Source organism: Sinocyclocheilus anshuiensis, unplaced genomic scaffold (assembly GCF_001515605.1).
Source record: "Sinocyclocheilus anshuiensis isolate Anshui unplaced genomic scaffold, SAMN03320099.WGS_v1.1 scaffold20, whole genome shotgun sequence".
NCBI lineage: Eukaryota > Metazoa > Chordata > Actinopteri > Cypriniformes > Cyprinidae > Sinocyclocheilus > Sinocyclocheilus anshuiensis.
The window spans coordinates 2,446,492-2,459,172 of NW_015558646.1; the positions used below are offsets into that span (position 1 = coordinate 2,446,492).

General features: G+C 35.9%; 3 protein-coding genes and 1 pseudogene across 6 annotated transcripts in view; 3 read left to right on the top strand and 1 right to left on the bottom strand.

Moving 5' to 3' along the window:
• Window positions 1-1,285, top strand: part of LOC107680944 (protein Spindly-like) — an 11,551-nt pseudogene extending 10,266 nt beyond the window's left edge.
• A 1,963-nt stretch (window positions 1,286-3,248) lies between these two features.
• On the top strand, window positions 3,249-6,184 carry LOC107680960 (nucleotide exchange factor SIL1-like). The gene is made up of 9 exons (XM_016477056.1): window positions 3,249-3,647; window positions 3,725-3,857; window positions 3,946-4,054; window positions 4,135-4,240; window positions 4,317-4,505; window positions 4,590-4,711; window positions 4,955-5,051; window positions 5,164-5,328; window positions 5,732-6,184. The coding sequence occupies exons 1-9, from the start codon at window positions 3,504-3,506 to the stop codon at window positions 6,089-6,091; spliced, it is 1,425 nt and encodes a 474-aa protein (XP_016332542.1). The 5' UTR covers window positions 3,249-3,503; the 3' UTR covers window positions 6,092-6,184.
• A 685-nt stretch (window positions 6,185-6,869) lies between these two features.
• LOC107680962 (serine protease inhibitor Kazal-type 1-like) lies at window positions 6,870-9,016 on the bottom strand. Its single transcript, XM_016477057.1, has 4 exons — window positions 8,903-9,016; window positions 8,019-8,041; window positions 7,392-7,495; window positions 6,870-7,134 (listed from the first exon to the last, which is right to left on the bottom strand). The coding sequence occupies exons 1-4, from the start codon at window positions 8,949-8,951 to the stop codon at window positions 7,080-7,082; spliced, it is 231 nt and encodes a 76-aa protein (XP_016332543.1). The 5' UTR covers window positions 8,952-9,016; the 3' UTR covers window positions 6,870-7,079.
• Window positions 9,017-11,328: 2,312 nt separating this feature from the next.
• LOC107680963 (casein kinase I) overlaps window positions 11,329-12,681 on the top strand; it is a 25,545-nt gene continuing 24,192 nt past the window's right edge. For 3 of the 4 annotated variants that reach the window (XM_016477058.1, XM_016477061.1, XM_016477062.1), the window contains exons 1-2: window positions 11,330-11,967; window positions 12,331-12,437. In XM_016477058.1, the coding sequence (XP_016332544.1) occupies window positions 11,845-11,967; window positions 12,331-12,437 (230 nt within the window). In that variant the 5' untranslated portion in view covers window positions 11,330-11,844. Of the gene's footprint in view, window positions 11,968-12,330; window positions 12,438-12,681 lie in introns of all 4 variants that reach the window. The other variant, XM_016477059.1, reaches the window with a different exon arrangement.

Genomic DNA, 12,681 nt, shown 5'->3' on the forward strand with positions numbered 1-12,681 from the left:
TACAGGAACTATTCGAGCCGTTCATGCCAGACTGGGGAGAGAGGTGTTGTAATAATGTAAAATATGTGAAAAATACAACCTAGTATGAGAGCCTGTTCTAGTACACCCCCAAAACAAAATCAAGACTTTGTAAAAGAGCATAATAGGACCCCTTTTTAGCACCCATTTCCACGAGGCACTGCGAAAGAGGCTGGTTGGTTAGCTGGTTGGTTTGGTTCATGAACTCTTTAATGAAGACTTTCCTATAAAAACCCTTGCACTCTATTGGATAACTGCTGTAATAATTCATCTTTGTGCTACAATTATATGCTGGTAATAAATGTACCATTATGTATTCAGAGGTGAACAAAGCACAAGTACAGAAATGCCGGCGGGAGAAGTTTCCTGTACCTGTTCCAGAGGAGAAGTCAGAATCTAGCAAAGAGGAAACTACAACCATGGATACTGAGCCAAGCAAGGGCTCAAGGGAAAATACAGAGGGTGAAACCCTCAGTCATCCCATTGAGAAGCTGGTTGTGATCCCGTTGCAGTCTGCACAACCCACAGAACCCAACCCCCGTGAACTGCCCCGTGAAAGCAAGTCTGTTCGAATCTGCGAGGATCCCCCACTCTGCATTCCTGATGCGCCCAGGTCAGTGCCAACCTCTGCATGCCAACCCTTCTCCTTTCTCCTGCGCTGTGTCAACTTTACAGTCTTTGTCATCTTCCTCTTCCTGGGTTTTATGAGAACACTCACTCCTCGACCGTCACTTTCCGCTCTGCCGCTGCCTCTCAGGAACCCTGTAGCTCGAAGGAACTTATTTTGACATTTAATCTCATTTGATATTGGTTTAATGACTACACTATGTGAAGATGAACTGTTAAAGGACTGTTAAAACATTGTGAAATGTAGCCTGATATTTGAGTAATATAAATACAGTTGTTAACCTTTTGCACTTCAACTGTCAGACCTTTTTGACAGTGACATTAAAAGTGTAACTTTGAAAGAAACACTCCTGTGGCAGTAGCAATAATGGTAGTTGCAATTAACTTAATGCTGTTTTATGACATTTACATTTTAGCACTTAAGGTCTGTATTTTGAACCACCACAAACTGAATGATTTGCCTGTAGGTCTCCTGTAAGTGACTCCAATAGCAAGAATGAGGATCAAACTCATCAAAGCAGTGAAGAGGAGGAGAACTGGAGAACTGAAAAGAAGAGGAAAAAGTACCAACAGCCCACTCATGTTAACTCAGAAAAAACGATGGCAAACGAGTGTACTCAACAGTAGTTTGGCTAATGTCAAATGTGAATCCTTTATCATTATTTTTTATAGTAAAAAAAAAAGATATTATGTATGTATTTTACAAGTGTATAATTTACATCATTATTTTGTGGCTTGTCCTGTCTATGCACATGATTTGTAGAACAGTTTCCTTTTATACATGTATTAATACTTTCTAATATAGTTAACTATTTGAGCCTGTTTAAATAAAAAAAAAAACTGAACTAATCCAGCCTAAGTAATTCATTCACTTTTTGTTTTCAACTTGTGTACCTATTATTTCTCTGTTTTATAACCGTTTACAAACATACATGCAGTTTTGGGGAGTAACTAGTTACATGTAACGGAATTACGTAATTTAATTACAAAATAAATGTAACGAATTAGTTACAGTTACTGAGGAAAAAATGTGTAATTAAATTACAGTTACTTATGAAAATGTTAAAGATTACAAAGGGGGTTACATCTGAATATTTTCACACATACAGATTTGATTGATTTCTTTCCCAAATTGCATTGACTGCTTTAAAATAAGAGACACCAATGTTTCAGGAGTTTAGGACCAATGCTTGTTCAATAACTGTTTTATTTGGGTTTATGTATGTTTTATTTTTTTAACATTAACTGTTTTTTTTTCCCCAAAGCATTGTTAGATGCCAGTTTCCTGTCAGCGATGCAAAGATTTTGATTTCAAAAACAGTATCATAGCTATTAAACTATATCTTATGATTTTAAATCTGTAATTAAACAATGATCTCAAATTAAACAGCTGCTAAAGTCTGATTTTGTGGTGGCTGTGCTTTAAAATAAAATTATTTTAATCTTGATTCAAATGAAGAAGGATCCTAAGCACTGCTAGGTGGTTGTCCTGCATCTTCAATAAACAAGCTACAGGTAGTCCAAAATTCAGCGGCTAGAGTCCTTACCAGGTCAAGAAAATATGATCATATTACCCCAATTTTACAGTCTCTGCACTGGCTACCTATTTAGTTCCGTATCAGTTACAAAATATTATTACTTGCCTATAAGGCCCTTAATGGGTTAGCTCCTGCATACCTAACTAGTCTTCTACCACGCTACAATCCATCAAGCTCCCTAAGGTCGCAAAACTCTGGACTTTTGGTAGTACCTAGGATAGCAAAGTCCACTAAAGGAGGTAGAGCTTTTTCACATTTGGCTCCCAAACTCTGGAATAGCCTTCCTGATAACGTTTGGGGTTCAGACACAAAGTTGCTTTGCAATGATTTGTATCGTGAAAAGCGCTGTACAAAAAAAATAATAAACTTGAATTCTGAAAGTCTGACAGTAAGCAGTGTTGAGTGCTACTGTAAGGTTAACCCTGCCTGCTTTAAGTTTGAAAATGATTAACATTTGAAAACATTTGTTAAAAATGTAGAAATGTAATCATATGTAATGTTACATTATTTTAATAAAGTAATTAAAATAGTTACACTACTATTACATTTTAAATATGGTAACTTGTAATCTGTAACCTATTACTTTTCCAAAGTAACCTTCTTAACAGTGCATACATGATTGATTGAACAGTGTATAAGCCACTGTGCTGTTGTATATTGAGTACAGTATTGCCATTTTATAATAAGAAGTTCTGCTTCAGCAGTATTTGTGCAAATGGTTAGTTTATATAACCATTAGTTATTACTATAGCCTTGTTGGTTTTTCTTAGTTTGTAGTCTTGGAAAAGGAAAACAAGTTTTTGTAGGTCATACAGAAGACTTTGTTGCTTGTGTAATCCACATATATGTAATTAACAGGAAGTTAACATTACATTTATAGCCGTGTCCTATTTTAAAAACGTAATATACAAATATATAAATTACATTTTCTGTTTAATAATAATAAAAAAGCTGTTCAACTTGCCTTTGATTGCGTAATGAAAAGGTGCATCTTCCTTTAGCCAATCATCGCGACCAGAAATAATGACGTTTTCCGAAAACACACACTTGCAGTTATCTGATTGGTTCACGTATTACGTCCAGATGGACTGCGGAAATTAACGTGGGTTCTAGTTGGTTCTTTCTGGATGGTGCTGACGTTAAACTCAGCATGTTAACAGCTTAAACAAAACATATTTTGATAATTTTTACCGTAGAACGGGCAAATCCGGAATTAGTTAATTTAGTAACCGTATATCACCAAAGTTTTTAGAATGGATTTTACTTTCAGCTGGTCTCCTGGGCATGGATGACGTGTGATTGTTTATCAGATTATTTTTCATGATTTATTTGCGCGCATATTGCGATTTTCTTTTGTACAAGATAATGATGACCAGACGTATAATGCAAAAGAAGTGGAGACTTGGATTGTCAATTGCCCTCTGGCTTGTCAGTGTTCATCTCATATGTGCCCACAATGAGAAGGTGGGATCTGCTGTTGCACATCGTAGTATTTCTTTTATTGTTACACTTTAATAACAGTATCATTTTTGGCTACTCAGTCACCAACAGCCCTGTCTATCAAAGAAGGCTCTGATGATCATAGCAAGGGTGAAGAGACACTATTAGAGGATGAGGATTCTGAAGATTTAGAGGTATTTAGACCTACAGACAAGTGGCAAACTCTCAAACCAGGTGTGTTTATTCCCATGCTGACTGTTGTGTCCTTAAATAAATCGATGATTAACAGATCAATTCCTTATTTGTCTGTAATTCAATTCAGGTCAAGCAGTTCCAGCAGGCTCTCATGTCAGATTGAATCTTCAGACGGGCCAAAGAGAGGTCAAGATGGGAGAGGAAGAAGGTCTGAAATACGGGAGAGATGGAAATAGGTATAGCGATAGAAGAATGTAGTAATCTAAAATATATGTATCACATAGCTTGTTATGCATAATTTTCCTCTGTGGAGCAGGCTAGGGATGTTGAACCTGCACAGCCCGTCATTCACAGCTGAGGAGTTGAAAGAGTCTTTGAAAAAATTGAAAGAAGGAATGGATGATCCTGTGGACTCAAAACAAGTATGTTCATTTCAGTTTATCACTAGCCACTTTCCTTTGTTATTTGAGTTTTTTTAATCAAGATGTTTGATTCTAGGATGAGAATGCAGTGAGGGCTCAATTTCGCCCCATCGAAGAGCTGAAAAAAGACATGGAGGCACTCGACATGCTTGTGGAAACAGATGTTCAAGTTATGAGGAGGCTTTTAAACCAATTTAATAATACCAACAGCACAACTGAGGAAAAAATCACAGCTCTTCTTGACTTGGAGTACCTTGTGCACCAGGTCAAGCCTCAATTATGATTATGAAACAAAATGTCTTTGAAATACAGTTCACTGTTTCTCAAAGTCATTGAATCCCTTTTATAGGTAGATAATGCCCAGAATTTGGTGTCCATGGGAGGAATGCAACTGGTTATAAATGTTTTAAACAGTACAGACATTCGTCTCCAAGAGAGTGCTGCGTTTGTGCTTGGATCTGCTGTTTCAAGGTAAGTGGCATTTTCCTCAAAACTGCTGCTTACACATGATTTAAAGTGTGGTCACATTTACTGATAAGTTCATTTTTATGGGCAAAATCCAGTGATTTCATTAGAAATCCATGCAATCAGGAGGGATTTCGCCAGACAAATTTGTCAACAGGTCTGATTTGGTCAAGCAGATTCTGTGAAATTTTGCAAAACGTGAATGCACATTTACATTGACGCAATCCATTGTCATCTACATTTTTCTAGTAATCCATCAGTGCAAGTTGAGGCAATAGAAGGCGGTGCGTTACAGAAACTGTTGACATTGCTTGCCACTCAGCGACCAATAACAGTAAAGAAAAAGGTATGACCAACCAGAAACCATGGGCATTATGCTGTTAATATGGGTAGTCAATTGTTATTATTTATTAATGTAGATGAATGCATCATTAACTGTTGATTCTGATTTAACACAGGTGTTATTTGCTGTGGCCTCACTCCTGCGTCACTTCCCATTTGCACAAAGTCACTTTTTGAAACTTGGTGGTGTGCAGGTGCTTAGCGAACTTTTTCAAACACCAGGGACGGAACCTCTGCGCGTGAGAATCATCACGGTTCTCTATGATATGATCATTGAGAAGGTTAATATTTTTTTATAAGCTTAAACCTTGCTACACTACCATTCAGAACAGCAGAACTGTTTTTAACATTGGTAATAATAATAATAACAATAAAAAATTATTGAGCAGCAAATCAGCATATTAGAATAATTTCTGAAGGATCATGTGACACTGAAAACTGGAGTAATGGCTGCTGAAAATTCAGCTTTGCCATCAAGAAATAAATTCTACTATATTAAAATGTTAAAACGTATAAAATGTTATTTTAAAATGTAATGATATTTAATTTTTTAATCACATAAATGCAGCATTGGTAAGCATAAGAGAAAATAAACATGTTTGAAGTCAGTTTTTCATTTCACAATCTATAGCTACCGTATTTAATTTACTCATTGTTAAAAGCCACTTGTACTTTGTGTTGTAGGAGTTGATATCACAGGTGGGAATGGACCTTATACCAGATTCGTCTCATCAGGAACGGTTGCGACAGTATGCTGAAGTCTCCCTCCTGCCCGTGTTGGTGGAGCAGGGGTGGTGTAGCCTTGTGCCTGAGCTTTTAGCGTCACCTGAGCATGACTGCAGAGAGAAGGCTCTGCGCACTCTGCTTGCCATGATGGCTCAATGTCAGACTCAATATAAACAGAATCCCGCATTGACAGCCTCTCTTAGTGAACTGCAAAAACAGTACCAAGAACTGGTGCTCACAGAGCAGGAAGTAGGAGAGCAGGACGGTTATTTTGCGGAGATCCTGGCACTTGTGGACTCTATGGTGGTTAAAATGTGACAGGTATAAATTGGTACTGCTGCTGCTTTCTTGGAACACAGTGAGCTAATAAAATAATTGAGTTGTAAATTATGGATTTGTCTGGTTGCTCAATTAAGAATGTGGCATGCAAATTACTGTCTTCACCATGCTATTAACAATTGAAAGAAGCCCTATAGATGAAGTATAATTTTAATAACAAATCAGAAAAAAATCAAAACTTAAAATCAGAATTTTACAGCTGTAGTGCTAGAATTTTTTATCATTTTCACATAATTAGATGAGCAAATGATAAGTAATGATCATTTAAAATGTGTTCACCACAAAAAAGGACAACTTCTAAACATATTTGCTCTCCTGTGGGATTTTTTTCACAGAAAACATATTGATCAGGCTTTTATTTACTTTAAATCAGCTTTTTAACATTATAATCAGATGATTATAATATAAGGACAGTTGTATCACCCCCAATATTTTTTTACTTCATGGCCCTCTAAAAATGTCTAAATGAAATACATTTCAGAAAGCAAAAACATTTATATCATAGAAAATATATGTTCGAGTCAGTGTATGTATAAATTGAATTTTTAATGTATTTTTGAATGATGCAAACAAAAAGTAATCATGTATTCACCCATATATTAAAAATGTAATTTTAAGTATTTTTAGCTTTCTGAAGATTCTGTAGTTTTTTTTTTATCTGGTCCAGAAGAAAAAAATGCTTTTATGTACTACAAAATCCTACAGAAAGAAAGAAAATGTAGATTATAAATATGGTTTATTTGAAATTACAGTTCTTATTTATTAATTTATTAATAAAATAGAGCTCTTAAATTCTAAACTGTTTTATTGCATGAAATTACATGTTGACAAAGTGATGTCTGGAAAAGTTCAAATAGCATATGTCATTATATGATACTGATTAACGTATGACAGAAAATCATTCGTAGTTGCTGTAGTATCTAAATGGAAAGCCATTTTGGATGCCATAGATGTAACAGCAGTGAGTTCAGGAGGTCTCACACACTCCTACGTGCTTTAGGCTGACGTTCTTGTTACGATGCCTAAACAGAGAAGACCGGTTAGAAGAGGGACAAATACTGTTTGAATTGCTGTAAAAAATGTTGACTATGCCTTGTGCTTTTTTTTTATAAAAGATATTTTGTCCTCATAATGAAAACATGTTTACTAAACCTTGAAAGGTTTGTAAGTAACTGACATCTGGGCTTAGCCTGAGAATTCTCACATCTGTTGCCTCAGCTTTCTCAAAATGCTGGATTTACATTGCACAAATGTTCAGTGTTACACATTGCTCACATACTTGCTCTCCCAGTGTAGCATGCACTCATTGGAGTATGTGACTCCATCATCTCCACACACTGGATTGTACTCACGAGTACATCCAAAATCAGGAACATTGTTGTCCTATTATGAAGATGTCAGAAAGATTCCCAAAATAAAACCAAATATCATGATTATCATGATCCCATTTTACTTGATTATACGCTACTGTTTTAAAAGTTTGGGGTCAGTAAATTTGATTTTTAAAGACATTAATAATTTCAAACAAGGCCACATTAAATTGAGCAACAGTGACAGTAAAAACATTTATAATGTTACAAAAGATTTCTATTTTAAAATAAATGCTAAAAAATTATAATCATCAAAGAATCCTGAAAACAATGTGACAGTTTCCATAAAAACGTTTTTAACATTAAACAAAATAATAATAAATGTTTCTTGAGCACCAAATCAGCATGATTTCTGAAGGAACATGTGACACTAAATACTGGAGTATTGCAACATTACTGTTTTTACTGTAGTTTTGTTCAAATAAATGCAAACTTGGTGAGCATAAAAGACATTTCAAAAACATACAAAATCTGAAATAGTTACTGCAACATCTGGTAACTTTAAAATGACTTCTTTTTTTTTTACTTTAACTTACCTCGCTCTGTTGTGTTTCTGCCACTGTGGAAATAGTATTGAAAAAATGTATATTATTATGAGAAATGAACCAGTAAAGGCACTATTTTTTCCCTGTTGAAATTCCAGACAAGACTTAGATTAAAAAAAAAAAGAAAAAAGTGGCTAAGCAAGTTTTGTACTTTCTGTTCAACCTATTGTATGTTTCTTTTGAATAGCAGGTACTTTACGTATTTGTGCTCCCTCTCTTTTTTCTCTCTCCCTTTTGTTATAATCTTTGTCATTTAAAAAAAAACAAACAATTAACTTCCTTGAGTTTAATGTTCTTGAGTGTATTTGCATAGATTAAAGGGATATATTTTCCTACAATACTTCAAAATAGGTTGTGGTCAGAGAATCAGGCTGGATAAAGGATAACTAACCCTATATCAACAATTCATCTTTTGGATTCTGGCTTGCTTCTGTCCATATTTTCTCTTTTTTTTTAAACGGCAAAAGGTCTGGCCCACTAAGCAGTATCCCAGTTCTCATCAGTGTCATATGTCAGCTATCATGGATCTCTACAACATGGACCCATTCCAAAATATCACAAAATGGGTCTGTCTGGGTCAGTGAATAATGGCTCTAAAGAACAAAAGTTTCATCTTGTGAGCTGTAACCTTATCGTGTGGATTTTCAGGAAAGCAAACGATGTAAAAGTCACCATCTATATGTTAAAGAAACATTGTGTATCTCAAACATGACATTTATTATTATGACACATCAGTGTCACATGATGTATGTTAAACAACAGTAGTAGCCTGAGGTAAGTATAAATCTGGATTTGGGTTTAATTAAGATAATTATTACACAATATTCACACTTGATTGTATTTATGGACCTTAAAATGCCAATTTTGATACTTACCAGAGAGGTAAAAGAGAACAGAAACGCAGATCAGGATAGCAAACTTCATGATCACTGTCGTCGTGTGAGTTGAGAGTGGGAAATTCAGCAGGTGTATTTTTGTATCTGGGGCTCTGTAGTTATATAGCTTTTGAAATTACCAACACTCCTCCCTCCCTCTCATTGTTTCTGCCTACCCAGAAAGAACCTGACGGGTGACATTCATGCAATGGTCCACAAACAATGACTAAGGGCATTTGGGACTAAGGTCATTTGTTTGTGGTTTTTAGATTAGAGAAGTCTTCGTCAACAAAGTGCATCCTAAAGAAACTGCTTCTGCTTCTTACTATTTATCCTGACTTTTTAATAAATAGAAATAGCAACAGAAAGCCGTACTTACAAGCATAAAGTCCCTTTTGTCCATGAGAAGAGCAAAGCTGAATAATCAGAGGTCTAAATAAAGACCTCTTTTTACAAACATGATGTCTAACTTCATTAAAATGCAAAATGTTTGTTGCAAAAAAATGATGGCTCGTTACCTGTATTTGTTTTCATAGTCAGTAAATGCCTCATTTTCAAAATCTGCATGGGCTTCACATATGCAGTAATTGCTCATTTGCTTTATTTTGCGGATGGCCTCCTATCAGTTTGGGATGCTTTTGTTTTTCTAAATAGGGTTTTTGTAGTGAGTTGTGGTAAGTAAAAAAAACAAGACTAGAAAAAAAAACTTTTATTCAAGGGGTCATATGATGCGATTTCAAGTTTTCCTTTCTCTTTGGAGTGTTACAAGCTGTTCGTGAATAGATAAGATCCCTGAAGTTGCAAAGACTAAAGTCTCAAAACCAAAGAGATATTCTTTATCAAAGTTAAGACTCTGCCACACCCCCCTAAAACGACTCGTTCTAACACGCCCCCACATATCTAGGTCACTATGTGGGAATATTTGCATAATGCGCCCAAATGTGCACGCAAAGAAAGAAGGCGTGGTTTCAGTAACTGTAGAAAACGAAGCGTTTGAGAGAGGCGGGGCATAGAGGACCTACAATAATGTCATTAAAGCATATCAACATATTCTGTTACACCAAATACACAAAATAATGATCTTTAAAAAAGCATCATATGACCCCTTTCATCAACGATGCATTAAATTGATGAAAAATGACAGTAGAGACATTTATAATAAATGTATAGTAATTGCTGTTCTTTACAAACTTATATTCATCAAATAACCTTAAAAAATATCAGAACAAATATTAAGCATTACAACTCAACATTGATAATAAGAAGAAATGTTTCTTGAGGGCCAACTTAGAATGACTTCTGAAGAATAATTTGACACTGAAGACTGCAGTAATAAGTGCTAAAAATCAGCTTTGCCATCACAGGAATACATTTTAAAATATATTTAAATAGAAAAGTGTTTTTTTATAAACATTTATAAATATATTGCAATACTACTGTTTTTACATTTTTACTGGCTTCACATATACAGTCATAACTAAATTGCTTTATTTGGTTGATGGCCTCCTATCAGTTTGGGATGATTTTGTCTTCTGAATGTTGTTTTTATAGTGAGTTATGATAAGTAAATCTTATGTTGTCCATCTTGTCATGAAACATTCCATCAAGAGATTAGGTAATAATTCATCAGTTTGATGAGTAGTCAAACAGAACTAAAATATGATTAAGAGGGACATGTGCAATAACTTGATTGAGAGAAATCTTTAAAGAGATATTTCATTCAAAATCATTTAGCCTATTCACCCTTATGTTGTCGTAAACCGTTATGACTGCTTTCTCTTTGAAGACCATTATGAGTAACCATTATTATTTGAATGGAATCTTTTGTTCCATACAAGAAAGCGAATGATGACCGAGAATGTCATTCTGTCTTAAAATCACGTTTTGTGTTCTGGAAGAAAGACAGTCATACAGGGTTGAAAAAATCATGAGGGTGAGCACATGACGACTAAATGTACTTTTGCCTTATTATTGGCAGGATCTCACTAGGTGGCATCAGTGAACCACGAAGCGCAGGTCACCGACGCGATGCACAGTCATCGCGAGACGTGTAAATATTGAACATTAAATCTGTGCGAACTATTTATATGGTGACAGATATACAAACATAAAAGAAATCCTGTGAGGAAATATCCCACAAATTGCTCTAATAAGATGACACAATGTAAGACCGTGACAGTTCAGTCGTGTATTAATATTATGGTATGCAAACCACATTTTTAATAATTTCTGAGTCATAGTCCTTGAGTATAAATATATAATATAAAAGTTAATATATAACTTATGTTTTAAAATAACATAAGTAGGGCACTGACTTCACAATAAACATCCCCAAATTCCCCTGCGCGTTCCCGCAGCCCCACTGACGTCACGCGCGAACCCCTCCCCTGCCTGCGGCGGCGCGCGTTAGCGCGGTCTCGCTGCTCTCTTCAGATCAGCAGAATCTGTTCAGCTCGAGACGGACAAGATGGCGAAGTGAGTGGGTTGCGCTTTGAACAGAAAGCAGCGACTCACACAATTCCTTCAACGTTAAAACGTCGGTTGCCTTGATGTACGGTCGAATAGGCTGGAAAGCGCGTCTTTAAGAAGAAAAGTCGCCCCTCAAAGCGAGGTGATTTGAAGAGAGCGTCGAGGACACCGACTCCTCCGTGTCCTTACAGGCTAAGCTGCTAGTCAGCTATTCGGGGAATTGCTCGAGAAAAAACAGCCTCAACCTCAGGGGAAATAGTGTTTTACTTAACTGTCGAGACAATTAATCTCCTCTTGAAACCAATGTCCGTTATCACCTCAATTTCGTCGTTGTGAGTTGTTAAGGACACGGCTAGTGAGGAAGACTCGCTTTTAGGCTAGCTAGCGTTGTTTCTACTGGACTGAAGAAGAGAGGGCAGCCTGAAAACCTCACCCGTTCACACAGTTTCAGAGTACTTCTCGGATTTTAGGACATGGCCAGCAGCAGTGGCTCTAAAGCCGAGTTCATAGTCGGTGGGAAATACAAGCTCGTTCGGAAAATCGGATCTGGATCCTTTGGTGACATTTATTTGGCAATCAACATCACAAATGGAGAGGTAAAGATGAAATGGATGCTTAATTAACGTGGTGAATGACTGTGCTAAGAATATTGAGGGGTTTATACATGGGTCCAGCTCATCACATCTGATTACCAGGACACAATTCATATGGTCATCGAAAAATATAGTTCACGCAGCCTTGAAAGTTTACCATATTGTAATATTTGGATGACTTAAATGTGTTACTATTTGGGGTAGATAAAGAAACGATGTTAATGCAGATTTGAACAGATATAGATGTTTTCTCCAAAGAGTAAAGGATCTTGTACTCTCAAATATTAAACCAATATTCAATGTCTTGTAAACGATCTATATGTAAGTTAGCAGACAAGTGATGGTCTTAATTTTGAATATTTTCAGGAGGTAGCTGTGAAATTGGAATCACAGAAAGCCAGACACCCTCAACTTCTGTATGAAAGCAAGTTGTACAAAATTCTCCAGGGAGGAGTCGGAATCCCACACATCAGGTGAGTACAGATGTCTGATTATTATACGGGAAACTATAATGGATTTTGATTAGATGGGGTAACGTTAGCTGGACTCGTTTGATCTGGATTATAGACTAGCGTGAGATCGAAAGCAACGGGTCGAGTACAAAGTACACGTCAACTACGCGTAATATTTCTCTTAAAATATCATCTATTTATTATATACATGTATGAGAATGGGATGGTCTAATATATATATATATATATATATATATATATATAT

Excerpts from the sequence above, each read along its gene's own strand:
- LOC107680960 (XM_016477056.1), top strand. The coding sequence starts at position 3,504 with ATGATTTATTTGCGCGCATATTGCGATTTTCTTTTGTACAAGATAATG. Across the intron at positions 4,055-4,134 it reads TACGGGAGAGATGGAAATAG|GCTAGGGATGTTGAACCTGC; the intron begins GTATAGCGATAG and ends TCTGTGGAGCAG. Across the intron at positions 5,329-5,731 it reads ATGATATGATCATTGAGAAG|GAGTTGATATCACAGGTGGG; the intron begins GTTAATATTTTT and ends TTTGTGTTGTAG.
- LOC107680962 (XM_016477057.1), bottom strand. The coding sequence starts at position 8,951 with ATGAAGTTTGCTATCCTGATCTGCGTTTCTGTTCTCTTTTACCTCTCT. Across the intron at positions 7,496-8,018 it reads CAGAAACACAACAGAGCGAG|GACAACAATGTTCCTGATTT; the intron begins GTAAGTTAAAGT and ends TCTTCATAATAG. Across the intron at positions 7,135-7,391 it reads ATGCTACACTGGGAGAGCAA|GCATCGTAACAAGAACGTCA; the intron begins GTATGTGAGCAA and ends TTCTCTGTTTAG.